The sequence below is a fragment of the Camarhynchus parvulus genome, chromosome 5, assembly GCF_901933205.1.
Source record: "Camarhynchus parvulus chromosome 5, STF_HiC, whole genome shotgun sequence".
In the NCBI taxonomy this organism is placed as follows: Eukaryota; Metazoa; Chordata; class Aves; order Passeriformes; family Thraupidae; genus Camarhynchus; species Camarhynchus parvulus.
In genome coordinates this window covers 24,350,358-24,362,669 of record NC_044575.1, presented here as the reverse complement: position 1 = coordinate 24,362,669, position 12,312 = coordinate 24,350,358, and the positions used below count along the sequence as shown (strand labels likewise).

The following is a 12,312-nucleotide window of genomic DNA, read 5'->3' as shown; positions in this document are numbered from 1 at the left end:
GATGCATACTTTTCACATGTTGGAAATGAATTTCGGATTATAAAGGTTAAATGTCTTAAAGGCTATTTTATATATTGTTTCCACATGGAGCCATTGAAATAGTTATAAATATGAATGTATGTCAATTTTTATTTATATAGAGTTTTCATTTATTCACAGAATAAAATCTTCTCACTTGCACTGAATGTAAAAGCCTCAGGAGAGAACACGCACACTTGATGGTTCACTGAGTTTTACAGATCAAAGTGCTCAGATTCTGAGCTTCATGGCAATTAGCATTAATTTCCATATTCCAGTGGGGTTTTTTAGGAAGCATAGCGATTCTTTTGTGCCAGGGCAGACAAACAAAACAGAATTAGCAACAGGAGCTTACTTCTTAATGCAGAAATAGATACATTTATTTAAAAAAAATAAAGGTCTTGATTGCAATCCAGTCACTTGCCCTAAATAGGAGATATCAATGAAGTGATACTAGAAGCAAAATTAGCTGCACTAGTGACCAAGTGACAATTGTGTGCATTTCTTTACGTTACTGCTACTGTTAGCCAAAATACTGTAAAGGTGTGCAGAGCTGAAGATTCTTGAGCTCATCTGTATGGAAAGAAAAACAAGATAAGCTTGTCTTCCTGTGCCACTCCACCCAGAGATTTTTCGAAGGTTACACAGGGCTTTTTTCTTCTGCCCTTCCCTTAGGAGGGCCAGCTTGTAACTGCTAATATATTAATGGATCAACTCAGTTGTTCACCAGAGAGCACTGTAATTTGTGATGTGGCAGAGCAAAGTTTTTCAATATGACCTCAAGTTCTTATCAAAATGACAGGGGCTGTTAGTAACATGCAGGTGGCAACTCTCAGAAACAAAGGAGTTTGTTCTGGGAAGAACTTTGCTGTTGTGAAATAAGTTTTGGTTAAACATTAGATCTGCTCTGTTTGATTTTGTATCACCCTACTGTGCAGGAAGAGGTTTGCTATTTTGCATACAGTTTCCTCTCATGTAATCACTGTCATTTAGTAGATTTAAAACCATATCAAACCATTTCTTTATCACCTTACTTCAATTATTTTTTTAAATTTAATTTTTTATGTGCGTTTTCCAGAGAGAGAACATCTGGGGACCTTTTTTAATAATTTCACCTGCCTCTACTCTGAACAACTGGCACCAGGAGTTTGCCAGATTTGTACCTAAATTTAAGGTAATAAGCATGTCCAAGAAATTGCTTTCTGTTTCCTCGAGAGCAAACTATTTTGTTCTCCTGAGTTCTGTATCACATCTGGGTGCTTACTGAATATAAAACTCTGTAATGGACCTGTTTCTGCTATTTTTTTTTTCCATCATCCTGGTATTTTTCTGAAGTGTTTAGTTATTTAGGGCTTAAAAATATTCTGACTTTAATTACATGGTTTTCATTTTGCATTGACTTAATGACACCTTCTCAGTAAGGAACTGTAGTAGGTCAGGAAGTGAATGCATAATTTTAATGTGTGGGCTTGGCAGCAGAACCAAGAATTATATACCAAGTTTTATATAATGTCTTTGGGGTTAGAGCTGTGTTTTCAGTCATTCATATGAATTTGAGTCAGATCAAGATTGTATGTGAACAAACGCTGAACAGATAAGAGGGAAGCAAAATACAGTTATTACATAAAAATAGAAGAAATATGGACATACAGTTAATAATCAAGGAAAAGCAGAGAAGTGAAGCATAAATAGATAAGAACAAAAAGATTGAAATAAAACAAACGGAATTTTTCAGCTATATTGTGACTGTGAAAACATAGTAAACAGTAAATTAGAAAGCAAGGAACTATCAGTTACTGGAAAACAAGCTGCTTACCTGTCCCCCAGTGGAAAACATTGGAGTGTTGCAAAGGAAAATTTGAAAAGAAATGTGTACTGCTAAAACAGTGCTGTAATTTCAGAATTCAGGATAGACAGAAGTGTCAGAAGCTTGCAGTTACATCTGCAAAGAGGAACAGATCATAATTTAAGTATTTGGGTTGTTAACATAATAACCTTTGATATAAAGAAGCCTTGATTGGTTTTTTTGAAACATCAGATTTTTCTTTTTACAGAAAACAGTAGAAGACACCTAGTTGTGACTAACCGCTATACCAGTAACATCAGGCTAATTGTTTGAATGTCTTGGCTACTTAAAAAAGTATGACGAAGAAACTTTGAATGTATTACTATAAGTGATACTTGATTTTTGATCTGGGGCAGGGCAAAATTAAAGGACTTAGCTTTCACCAAATAGCTTGCTTTGGAGATCTTGATGAGACTGTACATTGGTTGTGGTGTTGTTTAGTTTGAGGTATCTGTATGAGAAGAAGTTGTGCTAGAGCATAGTTCAATAGTTTTTATTTGAGTGACTTGTATTTTGGAATAAATTGGCATTACCGAGCCTTTAAAGCAACTAAGAAATTCAGCTGAAGAAATTCAAACACTTGTGTTATTGAGGAGGCATTCAAAGGAAAAAAAAACCAACACAACGAAAAAATAATCCATTCATGTCTTTTCGTAGCCCAAAATAATAGGGGCTCTTGATTAAAAAACTTGAGAGCTGTTGGCCAATCTATCTGCTTTGTCTCACTTCCTTTGATCTATTCATTGTATGGAATAGGCAAGCAACTGTTTATGCTTTCTCCATCTCAGGAATGAAATACAGCAAATGTTTGAAAAATGCAGTCAGGATGCTTGTGAAAAGATAGTTTTTCTTTTTTGACTTAAACACCGAACTGTTTATATCATTGTATAGCTGTTCTTTGGCATGCTGATCTTATTGCATGCTGATGTTTACCTCATCCATGGAACAAAATGTATTTTAAAAATAAGTTTTCTAAACTTACCGTCACATGTTTACAACTTCAATCAATCTTATTTTCAACCAGTTTTGTTTCTTTCTCTAATCATACAGAAGTGTGTAGTCAGTTCTGCTTGTAGTAAATCACAGTGAATTTATGTCCCTGGCAGAATATGTAAACTAAAAGACAAATCACTTTTCAGTCAGTCTGGTTGTTTTACAAACAACAGTAGGAAGAGTATTCAATTAAAGGCTTTTGGAAACTGTCAGTTGAAGTTGTAAGACTTTTCACCGCCTCAGAAAGCAGCATTCTTCCTCCCTCCCAAACCTCCCAGTCTTAGCTGACTGTGTTTCCCCCAGGCAGGAGATGGCAGTACAGTGTTATTAACCAGTGGCAGGAGTCAGTGCTGTGCAAGGGTCTGAGTAATAGGACCTGTGCAGTTTTGAACTGTAGATAGTTTAACAGCTTTCTCTGGCAGTAGTGCTTGCTTTTAAAATTCTTATATTAAATATATCCATGCCAGACATTTTAACTTCATCTCAGGTTTTTGGGGTCAGTTCTGAAATAGAAAACCAACAGGACCATAGGGGTTGTTAAACAGGCAGCAAGCCTTCTAGTCCTCTAGCTTTAACTATAGCAGTTGAGTGCAGACCTCATTCTGCCATAAGCAAAATATCATTTTTAATTTTTAGAAAAACCTGACTAGAAGGTTTGTGCTAAATGCTAATGGGCATTTTTAGATTCTCAGCATAGCTTGATCAGGCCAAGTTTCTTGATGCCTTTTCCTGGAATGCTCTTTTTCAAAGTATTTTTAAATGCTTTCTGATTTTTCTCGATGGTAAAAAGATAATTTCCCTTTTTGTTGTTTTGAAGAAAGAAGTATGTCATTTTGTACACTACAGACTATAAAATTCCAGAGCTGGTGTCATTTTTTGAAAATAATGTATTTCTATTTTTTTTACTGTTTCAGGTGCTACCTTATTGGGGAAATCCCCATGATAGAAAGGTGATCAGAAAGTTCTGGAGTCAGGTAATGCCAGCATGAATGTGCACTTCGACTGTCTTTCTCTGTGCACAGTAAACCAGAAACTGTTGCTACATATCACCAAATTAAACTAATGCGTGGATGCAGAGTTTCATAATTCCTGTAGTAGCATTTTCATTAAGATAATGAGATGGAAGACTTCTCTTGTGCTGAAGAGCAATACCATACAGGGCAATTCAATGCGGTGTGGGGTTCAGATGAAGAACTAGAGCTCTGTAAATAAAGCAGGAAGTTTCAGTGTCAAGGACTGTTTATTCTGTTTGAGTAACCTAGCTCGGGATATCCCAATACAGGATCCCTGCAGTTCTGTCAATATTGTTCCTTATTTAACAATAGCATTTTGTAGGGTTCAATACCCAGGTCTTGTCTTGCCTTGCACATTAAGAAGCATCTGAAATTGTTCAAGGGCTGAAGTCCAGGTCCACTAGTTGAGTAACTCTGATATAATAATTTATACAAGTCAGCTGTGGAAAATGCAATAGTAATGAGAAGATTGTAAAACAGAAGTCTGAAATGACAGTGAACTCTTGACAATGTACTTACATGATGTGGACATTTGTTTCTCCTTTTGTGGTTGTAGAAGACATTGTATACTCAGGACGCTCCTTTCCACGTGGTAATTACCAGTTACCAGCTGGTAGTGCAGGATGTGAAGTATTTCCAGCGAGTGAAGTGGCAGTATATGGTGCTGGATGAAGCACAAGCACTCAAGAGTAGCTCCAGGTAATAAACTGACTGGAAACAAAATCTTTTCTGTGTATCAGCCTCTTGGAGGAGTATCAAAAAAGCATCAAGAGAACATAAATTGATAGAAGTTAAAATTGACACACATAAGACCCCTTAAGTATCTAACCTAGTTAAATATCTATATAACTCTCTGACACTGGATAGATCCATTAGATTTTCCAAATATGAAAAACATAATTAAAAGGTAGCTCTGGAGCAGAAACTTACATGGAGCACGGGACAGTTAAACAAAACAGTGTGAAATGCTGTTCACTTTCCCTCCTGACTACTCACATAATTCTTCCTGGTGAATGGTCTCTAGTCTTTAGCTTATATTGCTTATATTGGCTCCATTAAATGCATTATTTTGATTCCTTATTCAGTGGCACTTCCAGACATGAATGAAGGTCAGAACCTCATGAGTACAGTTGGCTGCAGTAAAGCCCAGTCTGTGTTATGAGACTCTATGCCAGAAAATTTTCTGTTTGTTTTCAAGTAATGGATTTGTCCGTCTTTATTTCTGTAATTGCTTTCCCATAACCTTTGTCCAAGTTGCCACTGTACACAGTAAATTGAGAACTGCTTTAGATGCAGGCTGATTCTGACCAAAGTTTGTCTCTTCAGCATTCTTGGGAAACCATCCCTCAAAGATTATTTTAATGTGTAGCTCAGCACTCCTGCCACAGTAGCCTATACACTTCCTCTTGTAGAGTGTGAAAAAATACATGACATTCTGATTCAAAGTACCTGTTTCTTTTGGAAAGTTAATTATTCTGATCATGAGACTTTACTAGTAAGCATTTGTTTTAAAAATGAGTAAAAAAGATATTAGAAAAATAAAATAAATTACCCTCTTTTATTTTTTTTTTTTAATTGGGGAAAGGTTTTTTTTTTTCCTGTAGTTGTCTTTTGAAGGACTGGGGAACAGCTGTAATAGTTTTGTCCAGTGACTTCCAAAGATCTTTTGGGAAACTCACTGGAAGCAATTTGCCTTAAAGTACCTTATGTTTCATATCATTCTACAGTTTTCTCTATAAAATATTTTTCTTGCTTTTATTCATCAGTGTTCGTTGGAAGATCCTACTACAGTTCCAGTGTCGAAACAGATTGTTGTTGACTGGGACCCCGATCCAGAACACAATGGCTGAGGTATTTGGGAGCTCAAAAGAGTGGATTTTTCTTTATAACAATACAACATACTAAATATATGTAAACAGTTGAGAAATCTGTTGTATTTGTGTGGTGGTGGGATCATGCTTGTAGCAAACCACTGGCAGACAAACACGGGATCAGCCCTGGGAGGGAAAAATATGGAAACGTGTCACACATTTAAATAAAACTAAAGATATTTGAAGTAATACTTAGATTACAGGATGAAATCTAATTCTAGTGACTTTTCCTTTTGTTGGCTGAAGTAATTAGAATGTGTTTGTCACTGCTTTCTAATGGGATTCTGTTAAGTTGGTATCTGTGGCATTGTGGGGGGAGTCAGGAAGAGAATGCAGCTGAGGTTTTGTTTAATTTTGCCATGTCTCATGATCTAGTGAAGTGATTTTGCTTATGAAGAGCTGCAAGCTTTTGGGATCCCCAATTACCTTGTCCACAGCAGGATGACTTTTGCTAATCTGGTGTTTTCTCCTCTCCTTTTAGCTGTGGGCCCTGCTGCATTTTATCATGCCAACACTGTTTGATTCCCATGAAGAGTTCAATGAGTGGTTTTCTAAGGACATAGAGAGCCATGCAGAGAACAAATCTGCTATTGATGAGAGTGAGTGCAGTGTGTGCTATGATTTTTATATTAAGAATCTGTCACCTTTTTGAACTAAAAATGGCTAAATTTTCTATGAGATGTGGCATCTAAAGCAGAGGATGCATAATGAGATTGGAACATTACTGGATTGCTGTTGATAGTTTATGTTGAAGTTTCTGGCTGTAATATAGCATGTGTAATGAACAGAAAAACAGTGTAGCACAGCACTCATTTGAAAAAGAAAAATCAACAGAGAAAAATATCAACTCTATGCTGTAAGAACTCACATGGCGGGGGAATGGCTGAGCAGTTAGGGACTTAATTTTTTATAAAACACATAATTTTCCTTTTTGATGAAGTAATTGTTCTTTCTTTCCCCTTCCCTTTATTTCAGACCAGCTATCCCGCTTGCACATGATCCTGAAGCCCTTCATGTTGAGAAGAATCAAGAAGGATGTGGAAAATGAACTGTCAGATAAGGTGAGAAAAAGTATTTCTCTGGAATGGGTATTAGAGCTCTATTGTCATAGCTCTGTTCTCTGATCTGATTTTTGCAAACTTGTTTGTCAGTCTGCATACCTGAAATCTGACTGTAGACTTCTCTTCGACCTTCACCTTCTTGCACCTCATCCCAGCAATGTCATTAGATGTGAATGTAACTGAAGAATTTCTAATTAATAAACATTTTTCTTGGGAAAGCATTTTGTTACTTTTTTAGTGAAAAAAGCATTTTTTCACTAAAAATGAAGTATCTTCAGTCCTGGTTAAGTTGACAGAAGTATCCCTAATGGCAGTGAAGGAGATTAATAAATCAATTACTGGGTGATAAACATTTCCAGTTGCCTTTGTGATGGATTTGGCATGGATTTAGGATTTTTTTTTGCTTGCCTGTACAGAGAAGTACATAGTGGCAGCATCATGCTCTTTTCTCTTGCCAGTCTCTTAATTTCACATGGATGTTAGCAATACTAGATGATCTTGTGGTCAGCAGTCCCCAGGTTGAGAGTCATTGACTGAGAGACATCTGGTTTGTTCTGATGAGCTTATTAATTTCAGTGGCCTTCCCACAGACACTGTTGTGTGATGCACCTGTCGCTGCTGTGGGTCCTGACACTCCTTAGCACGGCTCTGAGTGGGGAGCTGTAGGATGGTAGAATTGAAGTCAGATTTTAAACTGATCAGCTGCAGGTGTGATGTCAGCTTCTTAAGAATCTGTCTGTTTACTCAGTTGTGTTCATGTGCTTTTAAAGGTCTGTCTCCCACATAATCACAAGCCTTCCAAAACACACCTGTCAGTTGAGTCCTTTCATGTTAGATCCTGAAATGCAGATCTGAATGCAGCTGCCTATAAATGTATTTTTTGAAAAAGTTATGTTTTCCTCAAGGTGTCTTTCAGCTTTATTACAATAATGTTATCATCCTTCATTTTAGAGAAAGAAATGGCTAAATCTTCATTATCATTTTGCAGATTGAAATTCTTATGTACTGCCAGCAGACAAGTCGACAGAAGCTCTTGTACCAAGCTCTGAAAAACAAAATCTCTATTGATGACCTCTTGCAGTCATCAATGGGCACTACTCAGCAAGCACAGACCACCACTAGTAGTCTCATGAATCTAGTTATGCAGTTTAGGAAGGTAAGGCTATTTTAAATAATAATTTTTGAAAAGTATGATCCTTGATTTGCACAAAACTAAGATATGGCTTCTAGAAAACACCATATTGAAAAAACCTAGCATAGGCAAGCAAGTTTGCATACAATTCAGTTGTGTTTCAGATGCAGTGTAGCATTGATGTTGGGTGAAGAAGGGCTTTAGCTCTATGATGCATGCATCTGCTAACTGGTTTGGTTACAAAGGTTAGTTTGGTTGAAGGAAGCCATTCACTTGGGAAGAAGAGGCAATAGCTGTTATATGAATAGCAAGAGGTATGATGCCATGTTCAAATTTGAGCAGATACACTAAAATAACCATGCAATATTAAGCAATACTAAAGTTTCAGTGATCATTGGTCATGGTTGATTTGGAATGTAGATGCTGCAGTGAACTAGGTTAATTCTTTCCAGCTTTTGACACGCTCTCTGTCTTACAGGTGTGCAATCACCCAGAACTGTTTGAGCGACAAGAAACTTGGTCTCCATTTCACATCTCCCTAAAGCCATACCAGATTTCAAAGTTCCTCTACCGTCATGGACAGATCAGGGTCTTTAACCACTCACGGGACAGGCAAGCCTATTCCACTTCCTATCCAGTTTAGCATATTTAGTATTAGTACTTACACTTATTTTTATAAATGCTAATGAGCTCCCTTACCTGGTGTACTTAAATGATGTTGGCTGAGCAGTCCGTTTCCTTTTAGTCATTCAGCTATTAAACATCTGATACAGGTGCTCTTTCTTGGTGGAATCCTAATCACAGAATATCCCTTTGATTGAGTAAGAAAGCCAGGAAAAGGAATTTAGAGTTGTTGCTGATGATGTGTAGTAGAATTAAGCTTTAAAAGATCCTTGAAACAACAAAAAAGCCCCACCTGATTTCCCTTCAGTAAGTTTTCTCATGCAAGGAAGCTGTCAGTATCTGTCTGTTGCAACATGGTATAATGTGAGCATCTGCTAGTGCCTTGACAGCTTTTAGTGCTCACCTTGGATGAGGAGAATCTGCCCAAGTGCAGTTTGCTATTTTCACCAACCATGGCAATTTTTGATTAATTTTGTCTGCATTCAGTCTGCAGTTCCAACACAACAATGGTGTGTCTCAGTGTCAAATTAACAGCAGTGCATTAGACTGATGGCACTTTCCTTCTACTGCTGTCCAATTCCAGATATTCAAAGCACTAAAATACTTACCATGAAGAAGTGAATGGCTACTCTGTATCTTCTGCTTTATGTGAATGAACATGTTATGTGTTAACACCTTCTTATTGATGTTGTTTGGTTTTGTTCCTTTAATTTTCAGGTGGTTACGGGTTTTACTTTCACCATTTGCACCAGACCATATCCAGCAGTCTCTCTTCCACAGGAAGGGTAGGTTTTCAGTCTTGGGAAGAAAGTTGGATTTTAATACGCCTTCTTCTTCAGGAGGAAGGACTGAGAGGCCAGATTAATGAGTTCTTTGAAAGAATATGATAAGAACTTACTAGAATTTTGTTACTGTTTGTATGTACATTTCATTTGCTCAGAGAGGAAAGGATGGAAAGCAGCTGGAAGAACCTGTGGATAACTTGTGATTTAGTTACTGCTTAATCCTAGTGCAGTATCTTAATTCAGTCTGTCTTGTTTTAACTTGCTTCAAGAGATTAGTGCTGCCTTTTTAATCTAATGTGAATTTTTCATAGATTCAATTCTAAGAAATCTTGGATTCATTTCAGTACATTCTGTGTTGTATCTTAAACTGCCAACTTACTTTCAACTAGAAACTAGGTGAGATGCAAGTGACACAGAATCTATCAATGAGCAAAAACCCCAGAAAAGCTGCTGATATTGGCAGATACAATTTATTACAGATGATTGAATATGTTTTCTACAAGAGCTAAGTAGATCATTCAGCTGCTGAGATGAGAAAATCTTCAGAAGTATAAAGCAAGAGAGATACTGGCTGCATTACTATGCTGAAATCTGTTAGCGTGGACCTCTTCAGCTGGTATTGGGGCTATGCGGTGCACATGGGTGGGCCTGCAAGGCTTTTCCCTACCAATACCTGCAGCTCCTTCTAACCCATTTGACTTCCTGGATGAGAGGGAGCATGTGAGACAGGCATCCTGAGGTATGCATGTTCTGGTCTGCTGTCTGGAAGATATTTGTTCAAATTTGCAAATATACACACTGCCTATTGATTCTTAATAAGTGAAACAAGTGTCCGCTGCACTTGGGCCTAGAATGTATTTCTCTTTTTTGGTAAGAGCCCTTCTCTTGCCCACACTGAGAAATGAACTGGAATGTGGAGTCTGGCGACAGAGATTCAAACTGAACTTTCTAAAATATCTAGGTTAAGTATTTCTAAGAGATGTAGGTTAAATTAGGATCTCCTGTTTACTCACCTAGGTTTGTCATGCGTCCTAGAATGTGTGTCCTGAATGGATGAAGTAAATTCAGTTTTCAGCTATGAGTGTCTGTGAAATGTGTTGGCCTAACTTCAGTATTTCTGTGACCTAGGCATCAATGAAGAAAGCTGTTTTTCTTTCCTCCGGTTTATTGATGTTTCTCCAGCAGAAATGGCAAACCTTATGAATCAGGGACACTTAGCCAGGTGAGGACAACTTTTTTTTTTCTCCTTTAGTAATTACAGGAAAAGTACAGATGATGTCAGTCATTCCTCTCTAAACCTGCATTTTCTATGCCTCTTAATATTATCATTTGTCTATCGTTATCTAATACTAGAACAGCTTCTAGAGTGTTCCTCCAGGTATAGGACACCATTATGCAATGCAGTTTTTATGCCCTGTCACAAGAAATCCTGTGTTACAAAGAGTTGACATTGTAAATACACAGGATGGTCAAAGGGCAAAAGAAGAGTTTGCTTAGGGTCATGCTGCAGGTTGCTGGTGTTATCAAGCACAAAATCCAGACTTTGGAAGGTCAGTTCAGTGCAGTTCTTACCAGCTGCACTCTAGAGTATGTTTTAAACACACGTGGAATAAGCTTGTGCTGTAGTAGTTGTTCTTCAGCCCTGAGCCACACTTTCCGCATCTTGTTTTTAATATGGAATGTCATTCTGAGGCATAGGCTTTGAACTGTGGATTTATAGCATCAAATGTATTATCTTGAAAGGAGAGGTGAACTTTTAAGTTATAGTGTAGTCTGAAAAGACTCTGAGTCAGGTTAATAGGGACTGTAAGAAATTTTAGACTAAACGTAAGTCTTTATTATTAAATAGAGATGTTCCACTTTAAGGCTTTTTAAGTGTAATGTTATTTTTTTGTTCTGGTTATTTTGAATTACTGTTTCTGGACTGCACCTCAGTAACATAATTCAGATTTCTCTCAATGTGTCTCAGTGGTATTTATGATAAATTCTGCATTCATTACACATGTTATAAATAATTTATATGTAATTTACAGAGAAGTTGTTGCAATTTTAAATAATAGTGGCTAAGTGGGGCCTGACCATTTTATATTAAGTGCTTCAAAGTATATCCTGACTTAATCACTTAGATTCAGTTAAGCCACCTTAGAAAAAAATGAAATAAGAAAAATTTGAAGATGTTTAGCAGAAATTATTTTCTTTTAGGCAGGATGCTGTAGGCCTGATATTCTGACAAAAATCCCATTTCTGTCAAGTACAGTTATGCTGTAAATGTTTTCAAGCCTTTTTTTCACAAAGCAGTGAATAAATGCATCTCCTGTGGTTTTTTTTCAGATGGTTAGCTCTTTTCCTGTCTCTGAAAGCATCCTACAGGCTCCATCACATGCGCTCCTGGATGGAGACTGAAGAGGACAAAGAGCAGAGGTCATGTTTTCTGAGGAACAGGGATTTCTTGCTTGATGTAAATTTCCCACTGTCTTTCCCTAACTTGCACAGCTGCACTTTGCTGCAGGTAAGCAAAATTTCTGTGATCTGGAGACAGTAGCAAATCTTCATGAGTGAGAAGTGGTGAAAACCATTCTGTCCTTATGATACAGGGAAAACAGACTTGATAATGGGATGATGATACTGTCTGTTTTTTTAGATACAGTTAAGAGACTTTAGAGTGCTGAACAGAAAAATCGTTTAACCCCTGTCTCCTTCACATGTGGCATTACATTTCAAAACTTGCTATAATGAATAAACCAGTTGACTTAGAAGTCTTCAAAATATTACTGGAGCACCAAAAGTAGATACAGGAGCAACAGAACTTGGCTCATGATTTGTCAGGGATAGACTCTATATGTAAGCTTAGGAGTTTCATAATGTTTTTTACGTGCAAAATGGTCATTTTCTGGCTGAAACTACTCTTCTCTTGTCCAATTCAATACATTGTTGCAGCAGCTGGGGAAAACAGAGACCAGCCTGACAGT

The 12,312-nt window shown here is 37.2% G+C and overlaps 1 protein-coding gene across 2 annotated transcripts in view; it reads left to right on the top strand.

Annotated features, from left to right (window-relative positions):
• INO80 (INO80 complex ATPase subunit) overlaps positions 1 to 12,312 on the top strand; it is a 64,284-nt gene that overhangs the window by 21,094 nt on the left and 30,878 nt on the right. For both annotated transcript variants that reach the window (XM_030948819.1, XM_030948820.1), the window contains 11 exons: positions 1,097 to 1,192; positions 3,772 to 3,831; positions 4,427 to 4,569; positions 5,637 to 5,721; positions 6,223 to 6,340; positions 6,717 to 6,802; positions 7,791 to 7,958; positions 8,413 to 8,546; positions 9,276 to 9,343; positions 10,472 to 10,565; positions 11,675 to 11,852. In XM_030948819.1, coding sequence (XP_030804679.1) covers positions 1,097 to 1,192; positions 3,772 to 3,831; positions 4,427 to 4,569; positions 5,637 to 5,721; positions 6,223 to 6,340; positions 6,717 to 6,802; positions 7,791 to 7,958; positions 8,413 to 8,546; positions 9,276 to 9,343; positions 10,472 to 10,565; positions 11,675 to 11,852 — 1,230 coding nt within the window. The remainder of the gene's footprint in view (positions 1 to 1,096; positions 1,193 to 3,771; positions 3,832 to 4,426; positions 4,570 to 5,636; positions 5,722 to 6,222; positions 6,341 to 6,716; positions 6,803 to 7,790; positions 7,959 to 8,412; positions 8,547 to 9,275; positions 9,344 to 10,471; positions 10,566 to 11,674; positions 11,853 to 12,312) is intronic.